Source organism: Egretta garzetta, unplaced genomic scaffold, assembly GCF_000687185.1.
Source record: "Egretta garzetta isolate BGI_Z169 unplaced genomic scaffold, ASM68718v1 scaffold211, whole genome shotgun sequence".
In the NCBI taxonomy this organism is placed as follows: domain Eukaryota; kingdom Metazoa; phylum Chordata; class Aves; order Pelecaniformes; family Ardeidae; genus Egretta; species Egretta garzetta.
In genome coordinates, this window is record NW_009258673.1 from 1464975 (window position 1) to 1478399 (window position 13425).

At 41.6% G+C, this 13425-nt stretch overlaps 1 protein-coding gene across 1 annotated transcript in view; it reads left to right on the plus strand.

The window, feature by feature from the left end:
* Nucleotides 1-134: 134 nt before the first annotated feature.
* STOM (stomatin) overlaps nt 135-13425 on the plus strand; it is a 16225-nt gene continuing 2934 nt past the window's right edge. The window contains exons 1-6 of the mRNA XM_035888589.1: nt 135-327; nt 6274-6377; nt 7257-7329; nt 8388-8470; nt 11174-11377; nt 11863-11997. Of these exons, the coding sequence (XP_035744482.1) occupies nt 6366-6377; nt 7257-7329; nt 8388-8470; nt 11174-11377; nt 11863-11997 (507 nt within the window). The 5' untranslated portion in view covers nt 135-327; nt 6274-6365. The remainder of the gene's footprint in view (nt 328-6273; nt 6378-7256; nt 7330-8387; nt 8471-11173; nt 11378-11862; nt 11998-13425) is intronic.

Below are 13425 nucleotides of genomic sequence, written 5' to 3' on the forward strand. Positions count from 1 at the left end.
CGGGGCTGCGGCTTCTTGGGGGAAATCGCGCACGGGAGGTGCGAGAGCATCGCTGAGGGCTGGCCCGGGCTGCGCAACCTGGGGGGTTGGCGGGGAGCGGGGGGGAGCCTGTGTTTTGTTTTCCTTGTACGGTAACTCACCAAGGGGAAGGCTAAACAACTAAGAGCGGAGTCAACAGATGCAATCCCTGAGGGACTGCACCAGTAAATGAGGTAAAAAAAAAAAAAACAACTGAGGACTGGTTGTTTCCACTACTTGTGCTTGTTAGGTGTGACTGGAGGAAGCGATGAAAGTCAATTAAATTTCCTCAAGTGGGGCCATGAAGCTGTAAGTAGTTTTCACTTTTTAATATCGTTATTCTAGGGGCGTTTGGCCTCTCAGTTAGCAGGTGTGAGTGTAACCTGGGCTGGGAAGTTTCAGGATGATGCACTAAAATAACACAAGTAACGGTTTCTGTTCCTAGAAGCTGGAGAGTTTTCCTGTTGCCTGCCTTGTTCAGCACCGGGCTGCAGAAAAGTCATGATTTATGCCATGGTTTTGTCGTTTGCAACTGGAGAAGGAAATGTATTTATAAGATCGCTTTATATACGAAGGCTTTGGTTAGGTAATCCGAGTTGTTGTATAAATAACTGTAGGTCTGTTTGGGCCCCGTGCCTCATGGCACATGCCGGTTCTTGTATCCTTGGAGAGGATCTGCGTTTCATTCTGTAACGTTAGTTATTAATACCTACCAGCGGTCGCTCTGATGCCGACCTCGCCTGGGACTCGGCAAGCCTCGCGCTTGATGTGCTACTGAGGTTGCTGCTTCTGTAGTCACTGCTGATGTGTTGCTTTGGAGGCTAAAGCTGGCTACCCGTTATTTTTGTCATAATAAAGTCTCTGTACGGAGTAAATGGCGTTAGGCACAATTTTAGTTATTAGATGTTATAATTTGGGCCGTTTCCCATGTGAAACGCTTTGAGAACCGTCTGAAAAGACATTTAGTTCTTAGTGAAAGTAGTATTCCTTATTAGCCCTGATTGTTTGCTAATTAGCAAACAGTTGAATAACTGTTGCAGAGTAACACCCTTCGGTCGTTCTCAGACTGTCCCGGATCTGACTGAGCAATGTGGAAGCAGAGATCTCTGTCTAGCACTGCTTGCCGTGCGTCCAGCCCGCTGGATCCCCCATACGCGTTTGGTTTAAACCTGGAGGGCTGTTTGCGTGGCTGGGGGGGGGGGAAGGTCCCTTCCTCCCACGGTACCTGGGAGTTTTGCCCATTTTTGCTGTTTGGCAATGATGTGCTTGTTCGGATTGCGTAGTCTTTGCAGAAGAAAATAAATTGCAAGCCAGGGGTATGCCACACCTCAAGAGGTAATGAGAACTTCCCCTTCTATCTCAGCCTCCAGCACTAAGTGTTTATTATAAATTGTTAATGCTGTTTGATGATCCCAATGATAATTTCTTGCTAAAGTAACAGTAACTGTTCCAGGCAGCCTTGAAGGGATCAAAGGCTGATTAATTTTTTTTTTTTAGTGTTCTTTCTCCTCATGGTTTATTTCTTAAAGAGGTACGTTGCCTATGGCAGACTGTCCACAAGTAAGATTCCTCTGATTAAATTCCAGGTGTGAGTTTTTAATAATAAAAGAGCAAGAATATTGCAAGAGTTTGAACTGAAGCTGTAGGGGTCTGTGACAGTGTCCTTCTGTGTCAATCACAGCTATTAGTGATAGCTGCAGTTGTGAAGAGAGGTTATTAAAAATTGGTATTTAATAAAATATGAAAATACTAATACTTATTTACAAGTAACTTGGATTTACTTTTAGGCTTTCTATTTTTTTTATAGCTCATTTCTGTATTGGTATAGCTTTATTCAGACTGAAATTGAGAATTTCTTTGCAAATTTAAAATCTCTCTTACGGGGAAAAAAAATAATTTTGTTCCCTATACGCTGCCTTTAGCATATTATTCCAACAGCCTGCTGCATATATCTGTCTGCTCAAAAAATCCTAAACTCCGCGCTGTTTCTAAGGGAAAAGATGATAGTTATGAATTGCTTGAAATTAGAACTGGGTTTTGCTTTTAATCAGAGGCCCAGCTGATACCTGGCATCTCTGTGTCTAATCCCTTGGAATAATAGAATATTTTGCAATTGCCTAAACTTGATTTGAAATAAACTTGAAGCTTTAAAACCTTTCAAGGAAGGGGAAAAAAAAAATATACATATCTAAAAGAATGGGCCATTTCTGGAACGTGGACTTCGAATGTTGATGGCAGCATCGGGTGAACCTGCAGCACCAGTATTTTGTAAGCAGTTTGACTTTTAATGAATTGAGTTCCAGGGTGTGTTTTCCCCGTTCTTTTTAGTCGAGTTGTTAGAAAATGATGTGATTGCTGGATCCCCAGACCTGAAGGGCTTCTCTTTCTTAATGTGAAGTGCTGACGGCAGTCAGTGCCAGGGAGGATGACTAAGATGCTGGAGGAACAAGGTGGGTGGAGGTCCATCTGGTAATGAAGCAAACATTGTTTTCCTCCACAGAGAGGAAGTAAACTAGGAAATATGAATGGATTTTTCTGTCTAAATATATATATATGTATTTAAAAATAATAAAGGTCACATGAAAAAATGAAGCAGGAGCTCTAAAGAAGTGATTGTGCTACAGTGTAGAAGCCTTCGAGTTGCACAGTTGCTCAAGAATTTTTTCATTTTTGGTTGCCTGCCTCGATTTGCACACCAACAGCCTGCTGCAAATTCACACTGTGGGGTTTTAGAACTTGGGAGAAAATTCCAGTGGAATGGCTAGAGGTGGTGGAGTTGGGCTTGCTCTGGCGTAAGCAGGGCTTTGAGCATCTTTTCACGGGCACCAAAGAATAGTTGGAACAGAGTCAGTGTTTTCATCATTAAAGAATATTATTTCTTAATATAAATTATTCCTATGGTTAATAACAGTTTTATGATTAATAGTGACAGCTGTGATACAATCATCAATTTGTCTTTTTCTTTCGTAATTGTATTTTCTAGGCCTTGCCTCTGCATGTCATAGAGCCTTTAGATGAGGGACAGCTCCCAACAGCAATAGCAGGGGAGAAAATGCAGCGTACTCTGTATGTTTTTAACATCATCTGAGGTTTTGGTGTCCGGGACATTGTTTTTCTCAGTGCTTTCTCAGCAACTGCATACATCACAGTGTATTAATATTTAAATATATATCCCCAGCAATTACTGTTAATGATCATGCATCTGTTGTATGAGCAAGGTGTTGGTTTTGTTGGGGGGTTTTTTGGTGTTTTGTTTTGTTTTAAATTCGGGAGGAGTAAATTGCGTTTCTCCTTTCTGAGTTTGATTATGAAATGGTATCAGAAATGTCACATGAGGAGTCTGGCTTGGGGAGAAGCAAAACCCAGTTCTCTCGAGTTCCTAGGCAGAACTCTCACTACAAAACCATTTTTTCTTCTTACTTTAGTTCTCTTCAGCTAATCTTGAATGCTGCAGACACAGCTAAGAAATAAAAGACAAACTTCTTATTCTTGCTTTGCCTCTGGATCACAAAATGTGCTGAAAGTCTGTTTTCAGTAGATGTAGTGAAAAGAATCTCTCATGGAGCTGTTCTTTGACATTGCCTGGCACAAATAAAGATATGTTTTGTCTCTGTTAAAAGGTTCACCCATGTGATGGGTGAGAGAGGGCTGGGAGGTGGTCTGCTGTAGCCAGCACCTAGGGTGGTGTAAAATTTTCTTTTTTTTTTTTTTTTTTTTTTTTTTTTTCCCCCAGCGCGTTGGGTGGGCAGGGTTATGGGTCATCTGCGAGAGATGCGTCCGAGGCTGTGTTACACCTGCCCTATCCCTGTCCATCTCATTTCAGTGCTGTCGAGCTAGCTGCTATTTAGAACCCAGTATTAATGAGCCTCACTGAGAAATCTGGCAAGAACGGCCCGTTGATGAAGTTATCCAGGTCCCATGAATGCAATGCTCAAAAACCCCAGTAAGAAAGCTCATTCCACAGATGCCAGTTGTGTTTCTTGTATTTCATACAGTCTTTCACAAGACTAATAGTAGTGTGAAATATACCCCGTGATGGGACAATCAGTATTGCTAAATAAAGCGTGCACTTCCTCGGTCTTGAAATTTTACATTATTTCAGATGTGACTTCTACCTTCATGTTCAACAGGGAAGCGATTGGATAATTTTTTTTCCTGTGCTGTAGCTGTGGTAAGAGCCGGTACGTGGTTGGTGGTGAAGACTTGATGTTAAACTGTAGAGCAGAACTGAAGCGGGACCCTCAGCTCCTTTAGGTTGATAAAAGGTATTAAGTAAAAGAGAGAGGGAGACTTTTCCTCCCTATCAAGTGCAGATTGTGAATGTTTTATATGGCTGTAGGCTGACTAAGACCTTATTGCTAAATGAAAGGTAATGTTCCCTTCGCTAATGAGTTTACAGATGTTGCTTAATGCTGACAGCTGCTTAATACCGATATGAGTAGGTAACGCGTTTCCTTGACTTTCACAGAAGGCCTGGAAATTACTGCTTTAATCTGGTGTTTCCACTACGTAATTAATAAACCTGTGGGGGAATATCTTTAGGTAACTTTCCACGGAGGAACTTTAAAATGACACGTGATATGACACGTCCTTGAGGGTTATTATACTAGCATGTGGCAGGGATACGAATTGTAGATAAGATAGCCAACTGGCTTGAGCACCTTTGGGCAACTTCATAAAGTTCAAGATGCTGTGTGTGACAAAAACTACTTATTCTCTACCACCTCCGTATTCTGTCTTACTTGAAAGGCTGGGAGTAGCTCTAAGGCCCACCATCAGTGAAAAAGAGGAATAGAAACTTCAGTATTTAGTTTGCTGACTTCTATGGCTTTGCAGTTTAGATCCACAATATTTGACTAAAGTGTATCCTATTATTTGCTATTACTTACTTTCAAGGTTCGCGATATCTAATGACTGATCTCTCGCTTCCTCTTTACCCAAAGCATACACTGCTGACGCTGAGTTCAGTTGTGGGCACAATAAAATGCGCGCTCATGTATCTGCAGTTGTTAAATCAATGGATATTTTTCAAAATGGAGATTTCGCTTTGTAATAAAGTGGGTTCTACTTAAAGTAAACTGTTAGGGTAGAGACTCGGGGATTTATTTCTTTTAACTGGCCAGTTTTGTTGTACAAATGGAATTGTAATTGTGTTTGGTGAACACAGAAAACAATTCATTATATAATTCCAGGTAGAACTAAACTAAAACTTCTAGATTCTTTAATGCAGTTTCTTTCTAAGCAAGCTGCTGAACGCAGCCCATCAGATAATGAGACTCCGGTTCCTTAAGTTTTGGTGGCATTGACCAAGTTAGGATAACATCTGTGTATTTGCAGCCCTGTAAGGGGGTATTTACAGCCCAGCAAAAGCGGTCAGGGTGGTCCTGAAGCAACATTCTTTCCTCTAAATGGGAGAATTGTCTTTTTCTAAGCTTTGTGGGTGTTCCTTGGCATTTCGTACTTTTGGCTTTTTACAGGATGGAGTGAGAAAGATGAATTTCGGTATCGCCGCAGTAGGATCGCGATGGTTGCGCGTGCTCGGTTCCACCCTGGGGTGTCCCCACTTGGCAGCGGATTCCTGGCAGCCTGTTAGGATTCTTAGCCAGCAGGATTTTGTGACAGGGAACTATTGTGTTTGCTTCCTACGCCTAACGAGTCTTTGACCCAGAAATGCTTCACAGAGACTTTATTTCATGTCCAGCTCATCTTGCACTGCATCTTTTCCTACTTCCTAGATACAGCAGTTCTGAGAATGGTGGGTTTCTTACATCTGCACCGATGACAGTTGGACCATCAACCAAATTCTAAACGTTCTGTCACTAGAGCTGAGAGGCCATGGGGTATTTGCATTTCACTCATTAAGCAAGTGTTGCTCTGACCTCCTTAGACAATAAAAGAAGAGGATTTCTACTGCTGCTTGTTGGTCATTCTGCTACAGAAAATGGGGGAAGAGTGAGGCATCTGAGAGCCTATACTTAAATGTTAGCATATTTAATTCTGCATGAAGGTTACCTGGACTGCATTCTGCCGTCAGCTGCCTTGTGCAGCTTTTAGAAACTAGTGAAAATGAAAGCAGAATTTGGCTTTTAATTTGACTTCTGATCTAAGCCTCTGATGAGTTTGGCCAGAGGAGTGGCGAGTGCTCACAGTGGCTTATCCCAAGGAATAGTCAACATAAATATCCCGGTGTAGGCACTTTCTTTAACAGGGACTCTTGGGTTTAAAAATCTGAACATTTCTGCTCTTTTCTTGCAGATGGGTCTGATACTGGCCTTGGTGTGTGTGGATGGATCCTGGTGATCACTTCACTTTTTTTCACTATTCTTACATTTCCTATATCGATCTGGATGTGCATAAAGGTAAAATTGTTCTCTGCGAAGTTGGATTAAAACTTTAAGCAATGCAGATGCTTCCTAGTGGTTACTAATGTTCTCTATTTTACTTGTTTTAAACGTAAATTAATGTAACTCTGTTGGTTCTTGAACTATAGCAGACCCCAACATTTCAGTGCATTAATCTTCAAACCAAAAAGAAAAGTGCAGTTACAGGATTTAGTCAAAACAGTTTTTGCGTTGACATCTTTACTCCATCTACCCATTTGTCATTTAAGCTAGTTCGGAAAATCAGAATAATTGCAAGGACGCATGATTACTCTTGGAGGACTGATATATTAATATTTTTTTAAAGGAGATCTATCCCTATATATGTGTGTGTGCAAATATGAAGTATGTAAATACTCAATTATGTACATACATGTGGCTGCATGCGACAGATTCTTAGAGAAGGTGTCATCTGTCATCGCTTTCAGCTTGATATTTTCACTTTCCAGACCAGCGGAAATAACTTCTGCTTTGTTTTGGCGGTAACACAGCATCAGAATTGGAGCTGGAAAAATCTCTGCTGGGTCTCATATATTGCACTTGGTTTTGTTGTTGTCAGGATATTCCCGATGGCTGCTTCTAGTGCTTGGTCCTGCCCAGGTGACGTCCTGTTGCTTCTGCTGTTGATAGATGGTGCCACAGCTGAAGAATATTTCTTGTGGAATATTGTCCTGATTGTTCCTTTTGCTGTTTGCTTTTTGACAATAAAGTTTAGGCTAAAATTCTCAAAAGCAGACGGTATAGAAATGAAATGTAATGTACGTTAGCCTTGAGACTGAAGACTGTGTTAGGCCAGTGTACATATAATTTGGAATCCATCACATGGCTTCTTGCATGACATCCAACTATTTATTACAGATTATAAAGGAATACGAGCGAGCCATCATATTCAGACTTGGACGCATCCTAAAAGGGGGAGCAAAGGGACCAGGTATGTCCTGGAGAGCATTCTTACTATTTGTTCTAATGAAGTCATCGGCAAAATAATAGCTGTCTGGAGACATTGCATCAGACTGGCGAATGGATGTCTCAAGAATTTTGTAACTTCCAGTAAGAGGTTATGTTACTTTATATGGAGACGATAGTAAACTGATTATCTGTGAGCCTTACCCAGATCTCCTCAGTTAAATTATGGTCTTCAGGTAGAATCAAAAGCACAGAATGTAAAGGGAGGAATAATAGCATCAAACGTGCTGTTTTTAAAAAGAAGTTTAGTATGTCAGTTAAAACCCAAATGGTCTGAAAGCCTCGATGTTCTTCAAAAGAAATAGAAGCAATTAAATTGATAGTTTTGAAAAGTTTCCTGTGTATATTAGAAATTCTGGTGAGAACTGACAGAATGTTCTTTTCAGCTGCTGCTCCTGCTGCTCAAAATGACAGAAAGGGGCAATAGCCCCTTCCTTCATCTTCATCCACATTTTGCAGTCATAGAATCATTTGGTTGGAAAAGACCTTGAAGGTCGTTGAGCCCAACTGTGCCTGTCTACCACTAAACCCTGTCCCTAAGCACCTCGTCTGCCTGGCTTTTAAATACCCCCAGGGGTGGGGACTCGGCCACTTCCCTGGGCAGCCCCTTCCAGTGCCTGATAACCCAATACTTGTACATTGCTGTAAAGTTGAAGAATTACAGTGATCCACCAGAACAAAAGGAGGTTGATGGTTTCTGCTTGCCAGAATTAGTCCCCCCAAGTAACTGTGGGACAGATTTTCGAAAGTGGCCGTTAACAGTTCTGGGTTGGTTGGGTTATTTTTCCCCCCCCAAATATTAAATACATCTAAGTGAGTTAGACCTGAATAAATCGAAGTTTCTCAGCATACTTTTTTGAAAATCTTGTCCTGGTTTGAAAGCCACTAACGAAGACACTGCTGAGCTCGTTACAAAGAGGGCTGTACAGCTACACTGGGTGGAGTGACGCTTATTTCAGTAGCGAGTTTCACCTGGTTTAATGACCCATTTTCACATCTTCTTGAATGGATTTTTTTGTACAGGTTTGTTTTTTGTCCTGCCCTGCACAGACAGCTTCATCAAAGTTGATATGAGGACCATCTCTTTTGATATTCCTCCCCAAGAGGTGAGTTTGCGCTTGCCTTTGTATCTGCTAAAGTGTTTGCAGAATTTTTTGGACTTTCTTTTTCCTTTTCCCCTCTCAGTATTGGGTAGCATGTACTTCTAGTGTAGATTGCTTGTGCAGGTTCAATGTCTTGTGAAGGGTACATATATCCTTTAGTAATACAATTCAGTAAAAGATCACTGAAAGAAAACAAATTATGCTGTCCTCTGACCAAAAAAGATAACTTAATGCTGCTGAAGGGCTAGAATGGGAGGGGTCTGGATGAAGACTGTTGGATTTCATGCCACAGTCTGTAATTTTCTGTGAAGAGTTCCAGAAGCAGCAGTGATCTCTCCTGTGCCAATTTATCTAGATGTATAAAATTATTATGTACATCAAATGCTATTAAAAGCCACTCGGGATAATGGCCCACTCCTCTACGTGGGTTTTGTGTATGTGTTGCTTCTGTGTCCTGCTGTGCAGAGGAATGTGATGAAGGTGTACTGCACCTAGTGGCATCTGATGTCTTTGTTTGAAGGCCCAAAGAACAAAAAAAATTACTTGTATTTCTAGTCTGTTTCTCCTTGGACATCTTAATTTTTTTTTAGCAGAATCTCTCCATGGCATTAAGCTACCTGAACTCAGTGATGCCCACTCAATGGCTACAAAAAGAATAAAAACCAACTTGCCCTCTAAAAATAACTTAGTGAACAGTTGTATGTTGGTAACTGTCCCCCTCATATTTCTGGTGTATTTTGCAAGTCAAAGATGCTTGATGCAACCTGTCTGGTGCATCTGTTTCCTGTCATATTTGCTAGTGGGTTTATTGCTCATCGTTAGTTGTAGATTTAGACAAATGGCAACTGTCGTGGTACACTCAAAAGGGTAATTGGTAGAAACCTAATCACTGGCAGGCAAAATGGGCTTGCAGCTGCTGATGTGCCATTAGTGAAGCCATCAGTGCTACAGTTTTTCTTTTGACTTGATTAAATTATGCTTATGGATTTAGGTTTGTGTTCTGTAGGTAAGAATTCCACAGAAATATAGTCTTTTATTTGTGCAACACAATTTTTGTGCATGCTATTCATTCTTTGTTTATCTGTGCCATTATGAAAAGCCTGCTAAAATGGGTAGTTTGGGGAAGGACAGAGCAGGTAAGTCTTGAAGGTTAAGTAACTCGCACATCCCCTCTCTTGCCACACAATAGTAATGGTCTAACATGGAATTAGGATGCCTCTTCTCATGGTTGTGCGGTGTATTCAATCTCTTTTTAACTTAACTTTAAAATATAATTAACATTAATGCTTCTTTCTGGTGTACCCTCTTCTAAACCTTCAAGAATATCTGTCTTTATCTTTGCAAGTCCAGCCTTTGCTTAACATACAAGCGTTAAATTCAATGTATCACTTGAATCGAGTTCTGAGGATTTTCACAAATTGGCTTACCTCTGCAACTTGTCTAGAAATCACCACATACTCATTTAGTAGCACAAGGTGGCATTTCAGTCAGAGGTACCTCCAGGAAGGACAAGGAACTGGTAGATAACAACAACAATTAATTAGAAATATTTCTGAAGCGAGGCTGATACCCATGCAGCTGAAATCCATCAGGCCGTTGGGACAGGCAAAACCAATTTTGTAAGTAGCTAGATGTACTTCAGTGAAACCTTCCAGCCTTTTCTGAAAAACCTCCTGGGCACGGCGCGGTTCCTCTAAGCTTCCTTGTACACTGACATCCTTTTTACAGACTTTCTACAATTCCACAGTCACTCACACAGCCACTGCTGTGCTAGAGCCTCTGGCGCTGGCCATTCCTGTGTTAGGGGGTAAGCAGCGAGAGCTGCCTGCAGCGTGGGGAGCCCTCACTTGTGGCGTTTCTCTGGAAGTGCAGCTGAAATACACTCCCTCTTCCCTCGCCTGCTTTTCCCCTTGTTTTATAAACCGGCGTAGCTGCAGAGTTGTGTCTTGCTAAATCAATAGTCTTGGGACTGAAGTGAAATAGAAATGAAAATCTCACGTGTGCAATGACACACATTATTAGCCTTTTTTTCTCTGTACAGAAGCATCAGGTGAGCCCCTCATAAATGTTTCCAGTGTGCACGCTTGAGTGCTGTGACCCATTTTTAACGCCCTGGCCCCGTATCCCCTCTCTGCATTTAAACAAAACAACTTTCAGTGCTAATGTTCTTGGAGCCTTTTTTGTTGCCTCGGTCCGTCATTGCACATACCTTTGGTGTTCCCTCTGCCTCTTGCACGCCTGTTACCACAGGCCTCGCTGAAATACTGGGGGTGCGACCTGGTCATGATACGTTGCTGATTTCAGAATAGCAGGTTAAAGTTTCCCAGGTGAAATGTACTTCTGTGTAAATTATTTCTGATTTTTTTTTTTTTTTTCCTGTCACTTGTATGAATTGCAGATCCCTCTGGGAAGTTGAAGAAATAAGTTAGAAATAACATTATGGCAAAGCTAATGGAATGTATTTTTCAATGAGAAGTGTTCTAATCCCATATTTAGTCTTAGCTTCGCAGAGCTGTACTGGAAGGCTTGTGCATCTGCACGTAGCCCTGTTCACGTGCAGCATATGTGTGTAAGACCTTTGGTTTTCAAGACAGTTGCTTTACCCTGGAAAAACTAGGAGTCTGTCTAGTAAAACCAGTATGTATTTATCATCATAATTAACCATATATTTATTGAATATTATGTGCTTTCCCCATTGCTCTTCAGATCTTGACCAAGGACTCTGTGACGGTTAATGTAGACGGCGTGGTTTACTACAGAGTTCAGAATGCCACCCTTGCTGTGGCAAATATCACCAATGCTGACTCGGCCACCCGTCTCTTAGCACAGACTACTTTGAGGAACGTTCTGGGGACCAAAAACCTCTCTCAGATTCTCTCTGATCGTGAAGAAATCGCACACAGCATGCAGGTATGAGCAGCTTTACCAAAGCAATCCATCAATCAGTTCAGCAATCCCATGGGTAACTTACAGGCCAGGATTTATTTTACCTTTCGAAGTGATAAGCCAAGTTGTGATGTGGAGCTTTAGGCAGAAGCCTACCAGGAGCCACTGGGATGGCATTCCGCGTGATAAAAATGAGTGACTATGGCAATAACGGACGAAAGGGGCTGGTGAGTGGGGATGAGGGGCACAGGAGAGGAGGGCTCCCCTGGATCACTATGTCAACACTCCGCTGTTGAAGGAAATTATGCCACAGAATTCCTTCTATATACTAATCAAGCTCTGGGGTTTTTTGGTAGTTTCCAACAGTTATGCTTTTATAATTATCAAATCGTAATACAAATACTAAAGGCCTAAAAGAGAATTCATTTGGTTTATTGGTCATTCTTCGAGCTTGGACATTTGTTTGCAGCCAGGTTAGATGGCTTAACTTAATTTTCTGCCTTATATAGACCACCCTTGATGAGGCAACAGATGACTGGGGCATTAAGGTGGAACGTGTGGAGATCAAGGATGTGAAATTACCTGTCCAGCTGCAGAGAGCGATGGCTGCGGAAGCAGAAGCTGCCCGGGAGGCGAGAGCTAAGGTAGTAACATCAATGTGTGGGTTTGAGGTGTTTTGGTTGTGGGGTTTTTTTTTCCCTTTATGAATAATTTCATGTGGTGATGTGGAAGATAAAGATTCTCGGCCAGACTGTGTTGTAGCAGATAGGAGTGCAGGGCAGGGGTTTTGTGGATTTGTGTCTGGGTGCTTGCTCTGTTTCATCTTGGATCGTGCAGGTGAGGTTTCCTTCAAAAATGCAAAATCTCAACTTTCTACCACACTCCACATCATAAACGGAACAGTTTGAGGTTATTAGCTGGAGCCTGCAGTGAATTAGAAGCCAAACTTACTTCCAGCTTTTTCCTGACTAGCCCTGATATTAGGCAAGTCATTTGTTTTCTGTTTGTGACTTCGTATGAGAAATCAAACGGGTGTGATATTTAGTTTTGTCACCCTTAAGATGACTGCTGATCAGTTTGGTCATGACATCTGACTCCCTTCTGAGGTGGGAGGAGGTGATACTAAATATTCAGGTTTGGAGTAGAAATCCTCAGGGGCGGTTAGAGCTGTCCTTTTCTAGGACAAGGCACGGTCAGCTTTCTCCCTTAGTGCCCTCTGCCCTGCAGTGTCTCCTCTGGTCGTTTGTTAATCCTGTCTTGAAAGCTTATTTTAACCTCTGTAGGTGCAGCTGTAGAGTCTGTTTTTAAAAAACAAACAAAACCCCCTAGCTGTCCCAAAAACCCCTTTATGATGGACTGAGCTGATAGATGAGGGCTTCTGGCAGATATTAGTGGTCTGTTGAGCCGGCTGCCCCTAGAAAAATGGAACTTGCGTTCCAAATACTGAAAATTTGTCTTGGCAAAGGGAGGTTTACTAGAGTTCAAAGAAAGCCATGAAAATTACATCTTATCTTATGATGTTCATCTCCCATGCACGTGTGTGAGTGATTTTTATGCACATATATACGACTGGTTTTCATATCCATCATTAATTAGGAGTTTCATTAACTTTAGGTTCTAATTCAAAAATTTGGGATTTATTTTCATGGGAAATAAATGCTAAACTGAATTTCACTAGACTTCGGGGCTAGCACTTACTTCATGTGAAGCTGGTGGTGCACCTAGGAAAAGATCTTTAAGCCTACGTTAGTGCCCTGAGCATTAACTTCCACGTATTTTTTTTAAGCTTAACTTTTTTTTGAAGCTTACTTTGTGATTATTTTTTTTTATTATCATTTATTCTGACATTTAGAAGAATATTGTGCCCTTGCAATAGACCTCTGTAGGGGAATATGTGCTCGCCTGTGCTGACACGCCCGTAAATCATAGAATCATAGAATCGCTTTGGTTGGAAAGGACCTTTGAGATCGAGTCCAACCGTTAACCTAACCCTGCCATCCCACCACTAAACCCTGGCCCTAAGCACCTCATCCATCCTTCTTTTAAATACCTCCAGGGAGGAGGACTCGACC